Source organism: Enhydra lutris, unplaced genomic scaffold, assembly GCF_002288905.1.
Source record: "Enhydra lutris kenyoni isolate GAN:26980312 unplaced genomic scaffold, ASM228890v2 scaffoldscaffold62, whole genome shotgun sequence".
NCBI classification, from domain to species: Eukaryota; Metazoa; Chordata; class Mammalia; order Carnivora; family Mustelidae; genus Enhydra; species Enhydra lutris.
The window spans coordinates 14,281,546-14,294,038 of NW_019154146.1; the positions used below are offsets into that span (position 1 = coordinate 14,281,546).

The 12,493-nt window shown below is 39.3% G+C and overlaps 1 protein-coding gene across 2 annotated transcripts; it reads left to right on the forward strand.

Annotated features, from left to right (window-relative positions):
- The first annotated feature begins 1,333 nt into the window (after window positions 1–1,333).
- LOC111158698 (F-box protein 5) lies at window positions 1,334–11,283 on the forward strand. Of its 2 annotated transcripts, XM_022520907.1 has the most exons (5): window positions 1,335–1,901; window positions 5,911–6,628; window positions 8,069–8,159; window positions 9,084–9,266; window positions 10,433–11,283. In XM_022520907.1, the coding sequence occupies exons 1-5, from the start codon at window positions 1,805–1,807 to the stop codon at window positions 10,682–10,684; spliced, it is 1,341 nt and encodes a 446-aa protein (XP_022376615.1). In that variant the 5' UTR covers window positions 1,335–1,804; the 3' UTR covers window positions 10,685–11,283. The 2 variants fall into 2 exon arrangements, with proteins under 2 accessions (XP_022376616.1, XP_022376615.1); XM_022520908.1 differs by lacking the exon at window positions 9,084–9,266 and having other exon boundaries at window positions 1,334–1,901.
- The last annotated feature ends 1,210 nt before the right edge of the window (window positions 11,284–12,493 follow it).

Below are 12,493 nucleotides of genomic sequence, written 5' to 3' on the forward strand. Positions count from 1 at the left end.
ATGGAAGTCATTACTCTACGCCCCTACTGCCCACTCTCTACCCCATTAATTTTCTATTGCTCTTTTCTGCACTGAATTGGTGACTGTCCGATATCTTTTCCCATAATATGTAAATTTGAAGGGTAAGACTTTTGTCTTTTCAACCCTCCACCTCCCAAGGCCCAGCTCCAAGGCCAGGCTAAGGCAAGCGAATGGGACACTATCACTCAAGTGCAAAACTTAAAGGGATGCCCAAATTTCAGTAATCCAGAAAAACACTAATTTAAAGCAACATCCTAAAAGATGAAAAGTAATGCTAAACACTATGATGGATTCATTATCACTATTCTGCACTAAGCGGATCCACCCAGCACTTGGCAGAACTCACACCATCTCAGCCCTGCCCCACCACACTTGCCGCCAATTTAACTGAACGCTTAGAGGTAAATCCAGTATTAAACCTCCCTAAGTGCAGAAAAGCAAAAGGGAGAGCCGCAAAAGACCGGGATTCGGAGTTTGGGGAGCTTAAACCCCGTGGTTTCCATAGGGTGTAAGCTGAGCGCATGGAATGCACTGTCACCACTCAGTGCACACTCTGAAAAAGTTCAACATGACTAATAACATGGTGCCAGTCGTCCTCGAAGACCTAATCAATACTTCCACCCATTCCCCTGCCATCACTAAAAAATTATTCCCTTGCCTTGAGGCCTCCAGCCCTAGGATGTGGGAACTGGAACTCTTACGTCAGGACGTTTTATAAACTTATTTTGGAGCAAGACTACTGTCTCGTGCGCCTGGACCCTGAAGTAAATAAAAACCGAGGAAAGCGTAGATACAAATTTAATAAACTTAACGTCCGTACAAAGCAGTGGTGCCTGGAGAACTGTCGTTGAAAATACAAATAAACACGCTTACAAGACAGCAGTGACTGACTGTCTCACCATCGCCCCCACGGAAAGGCCCTTGGGAGACGTGGCCCCACATCCCCAGCCATACCAGCCGCTAGACCAGCCGTGTGCGCCGGAAGCCACGCGCATCCACCCACCGCCGTCAGCTCCTCTGCCGGAGAGAAACGCGGGGGTCCCCAGCGCGCAAGCGCCACCCCGCCAACTCCGCAGCCTCGGCCCGCCACAGACGCCTGCGCAAACGCACAGGGCAGAGGGTGGGGCGAAACTGAGGGGGAGAGAGGAGCGCGCCTAAATCCTAGAGAGGCGGGCTAAGTAGGGCTGGGGGGTGGGCTTGTCTTCCGGAAAGTCTGGATTCCCGGACGACCGGAGTCGCCGCTCACCAAACACCCGCTTGTGTGCTGATGGAAGAAAGTCGGCTACCCTTTGTACCCACTGGAGATCTTCAGACAGAAGCCGGAGCTGCCTTCAGGATGAAATTAGGACTTGCAGGAAACCTCTTCCCGAGACGGAAGGAAGCTTGGCGGGTTCACGCATGCGTGGTAGGCTGTCTCCACGTGCGGCCTGGCCGCGGCCTCCGCGCGCTCGGAGGCCTCTCCCCTAGGCCCGCCCCCTGCCGCAGCATCTTTCCGGACGCGCGGAGCCGGGAAGAAGGAGGGAGGTTGGGCATCACAGCTGGGCCCCGCCTCGGCAGCCTCCAATTGGGCGTGGGTGAGGACACCCCCTCCCAGCGCCTTTCTATTGGAGCGCGCGTGCGAGCCACACACCCCATTGGGCCGTGTGGATTTGGGCACCAAATTCAAAGATTTTAAAAGTACCAGCTGGCGCCTTTTAGGAGGTACAGCTCTGTGACGCGGACGGCCTGGTGTTCTGCGGTGGTAGCTGTTTCCTCACCTGAGGCCGACCCCACTTCCACTGGCATGAGCCAGCGCCCCTGCCGCTGCTCCCCACGGCCCCTTTCCAGCTCCTGCCGCTGCAGCGCCCTGACAGCCGCCGGGCGCCCTCGCTCCTCAGACGGTGAGTGAGGAGAGGGTGCGGGGGGCACGCGGTCCAGAAAGAGAGTACGGGGTTGGGGGCGGCCGCAGCCGAACCCGACCCCCTTCCGAGTCCGGGTGTGCGTCCCACGGCGGGCCGGGCCGAGCGGGCGTCGGTGGCGGTTCCTGAGGCGGGGGAGGGGGGAAAGGCTGGGACTCAGGGAGGGGAGGCCCTAAGTGCCGAGGCGGGTGGCGGGCCCGGGTCTCTCCTTTCCAGGCCGAACCTGGACGTCAGCTCCGAAGAAGGTGAAGGTCTCGGCCTTTCGGGGCGCCCTTTTCCCCTTGCAGGATCTACCTATCCTTGTCCCCACCCCGCTTGAAGAGGCGCCAAATGCCCCCACCCCTCCCCCACCCTGGGGCCTGGGCTCTGACAGGGCTCGCGAGCCCCCGGCCCCTGGGGTCTGGCCAGGTGCTTAAGCCCTACTCCCTGCGCCCTTCTGCCATGTTTACCCCGCACCCTCGGGTCTGCGGGCAATTTCCCAGGGTTTTCGCCGCCTCACTCCTGCTGGCGGGCGCGGGAGATCCTGCTCGCTTATCTCCCGCCTCCTCCACCCGGCCCGCGCCCTGAGGGGCCACCTCTTCGACCCCTCAGGATTTCCATGGTCTTACCCTACCCACTCCCGCCAAATGGAGGGACCCCCTCATCATCCCTAGGCCAGGCTGTACAGGGATGTCCAAACAAAAAACATTCTTTTTTCCCCCCTCTCCAATTTTCCCTTTGCCCAGTAACTCGTTTCCAAGGCCTGGGGTCAAAAGGGGGGGGGGGCGGGAAGCATTTTTTAATACGAAACGGAGAATTTATCCTTATGTAGCTGATTTTCTCAGAATAGAAGGATTGTTTTGTTTTGTTTTTGCTGGTTTTTCCTGCTCTCCTGAAGAACTAGATAGCCCCCTATTCCCAAACCCGGTTAGAATGGAAGGCACTCAAACGGTTATTTTTATCCTCTTTGTTGCTATCCGAAAAGAGATCCAAATGCGTTTATTTTTCCTCAGAAAGTACCACATTTTTTTTTAAATTAACAATTCGACTTTGTGATATTTTGCAGTCACTGAAAGATGCTCCTTCCATTCCATTAGAAAAGGAGTTTAAGAGACTGGAGGAAAAAATAGTTTTAACAGGTTAAATCTATTTCTAGAAGCTCCTCAATCCTAAGTCTCCCTATGAAGTTCTAAAGCTTGATGGTTTTAAGAAATGGTATTTTGATTACTTAATCCAGTTGTCTGGTATTACCACCTTGCTGCTCTGAGTGTTTGCTGTCTCTAAGAATTTTATTGCCTGTTTACAAATGTGAGGAAATGAGATTAAAAGTTTATTGCATCCAAGTATTTTTGAAGGCAGGCTTTCCTAGAATTTCTTGTAGAGATGGCTGATTGGCAGCAGATGGCTGCAAGCTTTAGCGGTCTCAGACTCTTAAGGAATAGCCATGCCTAATGTTGGGCACATGGTGGTTATCTTATGGGTACTGCAGATTGTAGAACTTAATCATTTAACGTTCAGATAGTTGTAAAAATTTTTAAGCATTGTAGCTCATTTAGCTATGGTATTTTAATATGGAGTATTTGCTCTGACTTGGAAAGTTAAATGGCAGTCAAACTTTTGTACAGTTAACTGTAATACCACCTTTTCACGATTGGACAGTGTGTTGGTAAATGGGGTTTAAAAAATGCGGGTTGTTGAATCTTCACCCAATAACATGAGGTGTAGATATTAGTATCTCCATTTTAGAAAAAATGAAAGGAACTAATTGAATATTTTATGTCACAAAGCTAGTCAGAAGGCTAAGCAAATATTTTTACTTGAAGTTGGATCTGATTCCCAGAAAAAGTATATAATCTGTAATATAGCGTGAAATGTATTTTGCTACTTTTAAAACATTTGTGATTTGCAATAAGAGCATTATGAAAGATTTGGTTTTAAAATGTGATAAAAATGCCATATGTGATGGGACTGTGCCATACATTTAGTCCAGTTTTAGGTTCTCAAACCCCATTTTTTAGAAGGGAAAACAGGCCTTAAAAGTTAACTGCCACAGTTTTCCCTGATACAGCAAATAATGCTTTATACCTTAGATAGTCAAGATTCAAACCCGAGGGTATTTTTTTACTTCACTTTCTCTCATTCAGCATCCAAAAGAGCATCAGCAAGTTCTGTTGAGTCTCCTAAATAGACCTCATATCCACCCAATTATTTTCATTTCCACTGCAGTCATCCTAGTATCAGTTACTCAGCTCTCTGGACACCTATGATATATACTACTAACCAGCCTTCCTCTTTCCACTTGTACCTTCCTACAGTCCATTCTCTACAGTTGCCAATGATCTTTAAAAATGTAAACTGGATATCTCAATTCAACCTCTCAAGGTTCTTTATTACACATTGAATAAATCCAACATACCCTAAAATTCTACCTCTCCAACTTTATATTACATAATTTCACATTTTAAAACTAAACCTACAACCAGGATCCAGACTTTGGAACCAATAAAAGGAACCAGAGTTCTTGGAGAAATAAGTGATTCTAGGCCTGGAACAGGAAAAATAGAAGATGAACCTAGAGCATCTTGTCATGCCAGAAAGTAAGAAATGCTCCAAAAATGAAATAATGGAAGTATTTCAAGTGGACATGGACTTACAGTAGTGAAAGCTGAAACAATTGGAGCAGAGACATTAATAAGGCAATATTGGATTATAACCCAGTCTGTGAACCTATACTTGCATACTTTTTTTTATATACTCTTATCTCACTTTCCAAGTGAGATAGTGGAATGAACACTGAATTTATAGTAAAAAAGGGTAATCTGTCCCTCAACTACAATGTCAAAATGTGGGCAAGCTACTTACTGAACTTCAGTGTCCTCATTTGTAAAACATAAGGTAATAATACCTCTTCATCCTACATCAGAAGATTGTGAGGAGCAAGTGTTTGAAAGCAAATGGGAATTGTAAACTTTTAAAAAATATATATAAGGTGTTTGAATCATCATTAAGTCTAAATTTTAAAGAGCTGTTCATATTCAAAGAGTGGTGTTGAGTGAAAGGGTTCTACAACAAACATAGTTTCCCAGTAACTGGGTTCTAAAGATGAGAAGAGGAGGGATGCCTAGGTGGCTCAGTCAGTTAAGAGCCTGCCTTCAGGTCATGTCATTATCTTCCTCAGTTATTTAAAACAACTGAACAGTAATACAATCTTTCTTCCCAACCACTCTCACATTCTTATATCTAGTCTTATACTGATTATAGTATTGTTCTTACTTATCAGATCTTCTGATTGATATCTGAACTATTAATTCATCTGGCTCTTTGGTTAATTAGTCATGAGAAATCTTAGTTCAGTAATTGAAAATTGCAGAGTTTCTATTTCTAGCACATACTAGACGAGATAAAGGGAGGTGTCCCTTTGCTTGAATTTACTATCCAGCAGAGTAGACAAACACCTTAATTATATCAGACTCACTCATACCACTGATCCCAGTAAAACCTCGAGATGAGAGTTGTGGGAGTTCAGGTAGATTTTAACTGATGGGTGTTTAAATTTACTTACTCCGAGTTCTTTATAAGGCTTAAAATAATAGCTAATGTCTAAATCTTATACAAATTTGTATTTAAGAATTTCTTGACTTCAGACGGCGCTTGTTCATCACATTTCCTTATTTGTTCCATAAGTACAGATAATGTGTTAAATAATCCCTTTTTCCAATATTTTTTACTCAATCAGCTGGAGACTCTAAAAGTCAAATGTTATGATTATACACTAAAAGCCATCTTTGAAGTCCCCTTTTAAGAATAAGATGTATGTACTTACTAAAAGAGTTAATTCTGTTTCCTCATTGTCACATCTCAGTAAATAAACTTGGATAATTTCATAGCTACATAGGCAAGACATAGTACTGAAAGAATGCAAAGTAATTATACCTCTGTATATCCTAATTTAAAAAGTAGAAATGTATCAAAATTTTGTCATTAAACAGGTTTTTGTTGTTTTTTTTTGTAGGTTGTAAAGAAGAAAGTTCTACTCTTTCTGTCAAAATGAAATGTGATTTTAACTATGACCATATTCATTCTGGACTTAATATGCTAAAGCCTGATGACACTGGAAGACTAGGTTCTTATACTCCTGCATTTTTGGAAGGTTCTTATAAAGACTGCATTGAAGACTTTGTAAGGTTATCAGATATTGGGTCACCAATTGTGAGCCCCAAGGTTGTAGAACTTGAAACTGAAAATGAAAACAAGCTCTTTCACAACAAGGAAAATCAACATGTGCAACAAATACTTAATAGTTCAAATGAAATAGAAGAACTAGAGACCAGTAGACCTTACGAAGACAGTGGCTATTCTTCATTTTCCCAGCAAAGTGGCTTCAGTGAACATGAAGAGGGTAGCCTTTCCTTGGAAAATTTCAGTGACAGTCCACAGTCCTGCCTACAGATGCAAAGCCCAGACCAATATCCCAGCAAAAACTTGCTGCCGGCTCTTCATTTTGCAAAAATGGTTTGTTCAACATTAAAAAAGAATGCCAAGCGAAATCCTAAAATAGATTGGGAGAAACTGAAGGAATTTATATCCAGTGAAAATTTTAAACTACAGAATATAATTGGCAGGAAAATGGGCCTGGAATGTGTAGATATTCTCAGTGAACTCTTTCGAAGGGGACTCAGACATCTTTTAGCAAATATTTTAACACAGCTCAATGATATGGACTTAATCAAGTAAGTATGATTACTTTGAGTGTTAGTATAATCCATCGAACATCTTTGTTGGAAGACTTGGGGGACTACCAGCTCATAAGACATAATAGGGTAGCCTTTTGCATTGTTTAATTGAGGCAATGACTGCCTGATGGCTGATATTTGACCATTTAACTGCCACTAAGATGAAAGAAAGATAATTTTTAAAGTAAACACTTAATCCATTTATTTCACATTTCATATTTATACACTTAGGAAACTGTTTTTGTTAAACTGGGATTTTTGTTCCTTTTAGTTCTGAATACTTCCAATATGTAAGCTATATCATACATGCTTAATTATAAAACAACATCCTAGTTATGGTATGTAAGACCTGTAGGCTTTATGACTTCTGTCATACTTGAAAGTAAAAAATAGTTGATATTTGCAGGCCATTCTTTTTTTTTTTTTCTTTTTTCTTTTTTTTTTTTAAGATTTTATTTATTTTTTTGACAGAGAGAGAGAGAGATATCATTAGTAGGCAGAGAGGCAGGCAGAGAGAGAGAGAGGGAAGCAGGCTCCCTGCTGAGCAGAGAGCACGATGTGGGGCTCAATCCCAGGACCCTGAGACCATGACCTGAGCCAAAGGCAGAGGCTTAGCCCACTGAGCCACCCAGGCACCCCTTGCAGGCCATTCTTAATGTAGGCTCTCCTTGGTTTGACAGTGAAAATATGGAAGCTCAAGTAGATCTGATTATGACTGTTTCTTAGAAACTTTTATATTGTCGTTCCTCATTCCACTAAAGATCAGTTAGAATGAGGTAACAGAATTAATTATACGGACTATTGGAGTAGACCCTGCCCAATCAGATTGTTTTTAGCTTTTTGAAAAAAATTAATAGGTACTCTTTGCAGGTGTTACTTTGTGCTGGTCTTTGAAATATAGCTAAAGCAAAATAAAAGGGAGTATGGATTTTTATTGTTGGCTAGCTTCTTGAGGGATAATTGACATCTAGGTTTTACTTTTTTTAACAAAGTGGAATTTTGAAATTGATGTCTACTGATAGCAGTGTGTCCTATAGTACTTTGAAATTTGTCTACAACTTTTATTAATATTGAAGCTAACATGGTGTCATATAGAATGGGGGCTACTTATTTGGTGTTTGCAGATGTTGTGACAAAATGGAAGTACAAAGCAAATGGTTCTTAAGCCTGAATGTACTTGGCTTGATGTGGCTTGATAAGGAGCTTTTAAAAACTACCCTAGTCCCCTTTTTAAGCCAATTAGACCCAAATGTGTAGGCCTGGGGCATCCTTACATCTTGAGTACCTCAGGCAATTCTAATGTACAAACAGGTTTGAGTAGCTCTGCTAATAGAAATTTCTTTTTCTTCGCACTGTTAATGTTTCTGTAGTATATTTATTCCTCTTAGCTCTTTGTGATGCTTTAATTGTTTCCTTTATAATCTTTTACTTTTCCAGTGTGTCTAAAGTGAGTACAACTTGGAAGAAGATTCTAGAAGATGATAAAGGGGCATTTCAGTTGTATAATAAAGCAATACAAAGAGTTACTGTAAGTCTTTGGCAGTTGATGTTTTCATTTTGAAGTATAACAGCTAGTGCTCTTTACCTTTACAAATAGGGAAAAATAGGACAGATAACAGGTAATCTGGAAATCCTTTACATCCACAAAGCATTTCTGCTTTTCACTAGAACTCTTTAAACAAAATTCAAAGATAAAGGGAAAGGAATCCCACCTAAGTCATTTATTTCTTGAGTTCTTCCTAGAAATGGCATGTCTAAAAGGGAAAATTGGTCAGTTCTCCAATAATAAGAGTTGACCATGTTGCTAAGCTTCATTGCCATTTGTATTTTTTCAGTTAAATTTTCAACATATTGAAGATTTTCAGTGCAGAAGGGAATTCAGTTGCCTTCCAAAATGAACTTGGTAAATTTGGAGATGTTTCTGAGAGTATCAATACATGTTTGAAATTTCAGGCCTAACAGTTGGCAGACTTGGGTCTAAATTTTGGTGCTACTAATTTGCTATATAACTTTAGTCAAGTATTCCTTAAGTTCTCCAAGTTCAGTTTCTTTATTGATAAGGTGGTATTAATGGAAAGTTTTCTAATCTAAAAGGTTATTTTGAATCCATTCATGACACTGATGTGAGACTTAAACATGATTTGCCATTTACTGGTGGTGAAAAGAATGACTTTGTTTTGGCATTAGTGCTTTATAAATGATGTATTAAACGCTATATAGGCTGAGTATTTAAAGTGCTTTCTCAAAATTTCTGGTTTGCAGTTTCTGTCAGTATTGTCTATACATAGAGTGTGTGGCTACATTTAAAGCATGTGCAGGTAAATTGGATGTATGGAAAAATCTTTTACATTCTCATTTGCTCTTTTTTACACGTACAAACAATAAAAATGCCTGATTGTTGAAAATAAAGGAGAATATTCTTAAGTCCTATTAAAACATTTCTTCTAATTAGGAAAAGAACATTAAGTTTTCACCACATGCTTCAACAAGAGAATATACTATGTTCAGAACTGCATTAGCTCCTATTCAAAAATCCGAAGCTCGGACCTACCCCCAAAAAGGTGCTCAAACCAAGTTATCCGATCCAGGTGATCAGAAAGGTTCTACTTACAGTCGACACAGTGAATTCTCTGAGGTAATTTTTTGTTTGTCAATAAATTAGAAACTTATGGGGCACTTAATTGTTAAAAGGATTTGGAGTAAGAAACAGAGAACTTTAAATTTAATTATAGCATAATTAGAACTAGTAGCAAATTATTAATGGAGATTTTATCTTCTATCCCCTTCATTTTACTCTCAGAAATGTTGACCACCAAGAAAACATTTAAAGTAATTGAATTCCTAATTCAAGTAATCAAATTAGGAAAGTGCACAAAGATGTCTTCCTATGTAGAAAATAGATACCATTTGACATTGTTTATGTTAGTTCAGTGATGTTGAGATCTAATTTGGAAATACAAGGAAAACCTTGATTTTAAAACTTCTTAGCAAACTGTTCAGTATACATTTTAAAATTGTTGCCTTTGATATCTGAGGAATAGAACTCAGTGAAAAAAGGCCAGCTTTCAGAAATTGAAACCCTCCTATTGCACCTTCAAATCACTGGGTAATGTGTATTATAAGTTCTACTCAGCACATGGATAATTTGGCAAGCTTAATTTAAGAAACCATAATCTTACCTAAGTGCATATTTAACATAAAATGTTGACTGCTAACTGCCTTCATGTTGGTAAGTATGAATTATACATAGTGAAGTTTAATTTTCTGTCTTCAGTGTTGATGATGGAATTTCTAATATAACATTTAACTTTATTCAGAAAACATATATTGAATATCTGCTGTCAGGTAATTCATGGATAAGAAAACATGGCACCCTTCATAGTCTTGTAATCTAGAATGGACAATGGCTACATAAAAATAAATGGCATATAATGTGATAAGTGCTTTTTTCAAAAAAAAGAGCTAGAGGTGAAAGAGCAACCAACTCCCAAGTGACACGAGGAAGATTTCACAGTAAAGGTGACATTTAAGTTAGGGCATTTAGGGGCATTTATGTGTAAGCATTCATGAAATAAAAGAACGTATTCAAAAGTAGCATTAGGAAATAGCCACTAGATCAGTTGACAAGTGATAATTATCTCACTCATTGAACGGTGAGTTCCTTAAGGGCAGGAGTTTTATGTGTGGCATGGTCCTTTATTCATATATTGGGGAAGGTTCAGCGGTACCTTTCTTATTTATTTCTACCTAAATTACATTCAGTCCTCACTAAAATTTGTTTATGGGTTTTCTTCTTTCTAGGTTGCCAAGACTTTGAAAGAGAATGAAAGCCTTAAAGCCTGTATTCGCTGTAATTCACCAGCAAAATATGATTGCTATTTACAGCGGGCGATCTGTAATCGAGAAGGTTGTGGGTTTGATTATTGCACAAGGTGTTTATGTAATTATCATACCACCAAAGAATGTTTGAATGGCAAACCCCTAAAAGCCAATTATAAAATAGGTCCTCTGCCTGGTACTAAAAAAAGCAAGAAGAATTTACGCCGATTGTGATACCTTGTTATATCAATTGTACCTGATCATGAAGGTTAGTTAGAAAATGTTAGGTTTTAATTTAAAAAACGTAAATGTATTTTGATTTCCAATTTTGTGTTGAAATCAATGTAGTACAGGGGATTTTTCACCCTGGTGAGTAAAGAGAAATACAGCCTCTTAAAATATTTTACAATTCAATGTGAAAAAAGTTTAAAATTTAGTATAAATCAGAAAATTTAAATATTTAAAAACAAAAGGAAAACTAGATAGTTATCTGATATTTGTGATTCAGGGATAAAATAAAACTGATTCAATTTTTATGCTAAAGGAAAGCCATGTAATTTTACCTAGATAATCTTAAATATATATATTGTTTACCATCTATTAGCATTTGAGACATTTTATTTTCCTTACCAAATTAATACCTATCAAAATAACTTAAGAAGTCTATTAATTCAAGTGTTTTGTCATCTTTCTTTAACCTCTTTTTCAGTGTGTATATTTCCCAAAAAGTACTCTTTGTGAAATCTTGCTTTTTCCTGTTTATAAAGTCTGTATGTTTTAATATTGTTGTACATATGTAAATATTTCTGTATTGTTTTTTATGTCAAAGAAGAAAATAAAGATCTTTTGTGTATATATATACACACACACACACACACACACACGTGTAAATGTAAATTTTGTACCTGTTATGAATAAAATTGTTACAAGCTTACTAAGTCATGTGAACTTTTTACTTTGATAAACATCTTAATCTTAGAAACGAATTAGGAAACTGAGAAACTGTATTTGTATGTATGAAGGCATTGAGTTGGTTCCATTTGTGTCTGCTCCTCTGGGAAGCTTGTGACATTCCCAGGTTCCATTCTGATCCCAGTATTCTCCCCACTCCCAGTATTTTAATTGTGAAGTTGGGTCTTGAAATAAGCATCCCAAGATGATTCAAGGCAAGACCAAGGAACATGTTGAGAAATCCTAATGTATTAATTCATCTGTTATTAAACTAATTAAAACTATGGCTTAAATAGCCATATAAAAATACTAGAAAGATTAAAAATATGTAATATAAAATAGAATGTTATCTTTGACTGCATTCAGAACATTTGTGCTAATAAGAGCCCAAGACAGGGGTATGTACTTTTTTTATTCCTTAATTCTAGAGTTGAATATGTTTTAGTTTCAATTATGAATATGGACAAATTCCGAGAGTTTGAACTCAAACAAAAGTCCTAAAAGTTTAAGGGTGAGCCTCAGATCCTCTCCCTAGAGCTGCAAAGACTCAAGGCCTTTGCCTTTCATCTCAGTGGAAGCCTGAGGTAGAGTATAGATCTTAAATGGATTTATGGGTGTATCTTATCCAGTAAAACTGCCCATGAAATTAGCAGTGACATAAGCAGCTTACTGAGGTAAAATTGACAAAATAGACAATATTCAAAGTATAATTTGGCGTTTTGATGCATGTACATACATGAACCCGTTGCTACAGCTAAGGTAATGAACATGAGTATCCCCAAATTTTTTCCTGTCCATTTATAATCCCTCCTGTCAGTTCCCAGGTAATCACTGGTCTGCCACTTGATTATTTTGCCTTTTCTAGGATTTTTATATAAATGGATTAATGAGATTAGTCAGAGTACATACTTTATTATTTTAAGATTCACCCATTTTGTGTGTGTCAGTACTTAATTCCTTTTTCTTACTAAGCAGTATCCTGTTGGATATACCAGTTTGTTCATACATTCACCTCTTAATGAACATTTGCCTCCCACTCCCCTCACCCCAAGTTTTGCTATTAGAAATGAAAATGCTGTAAACCCTATACAA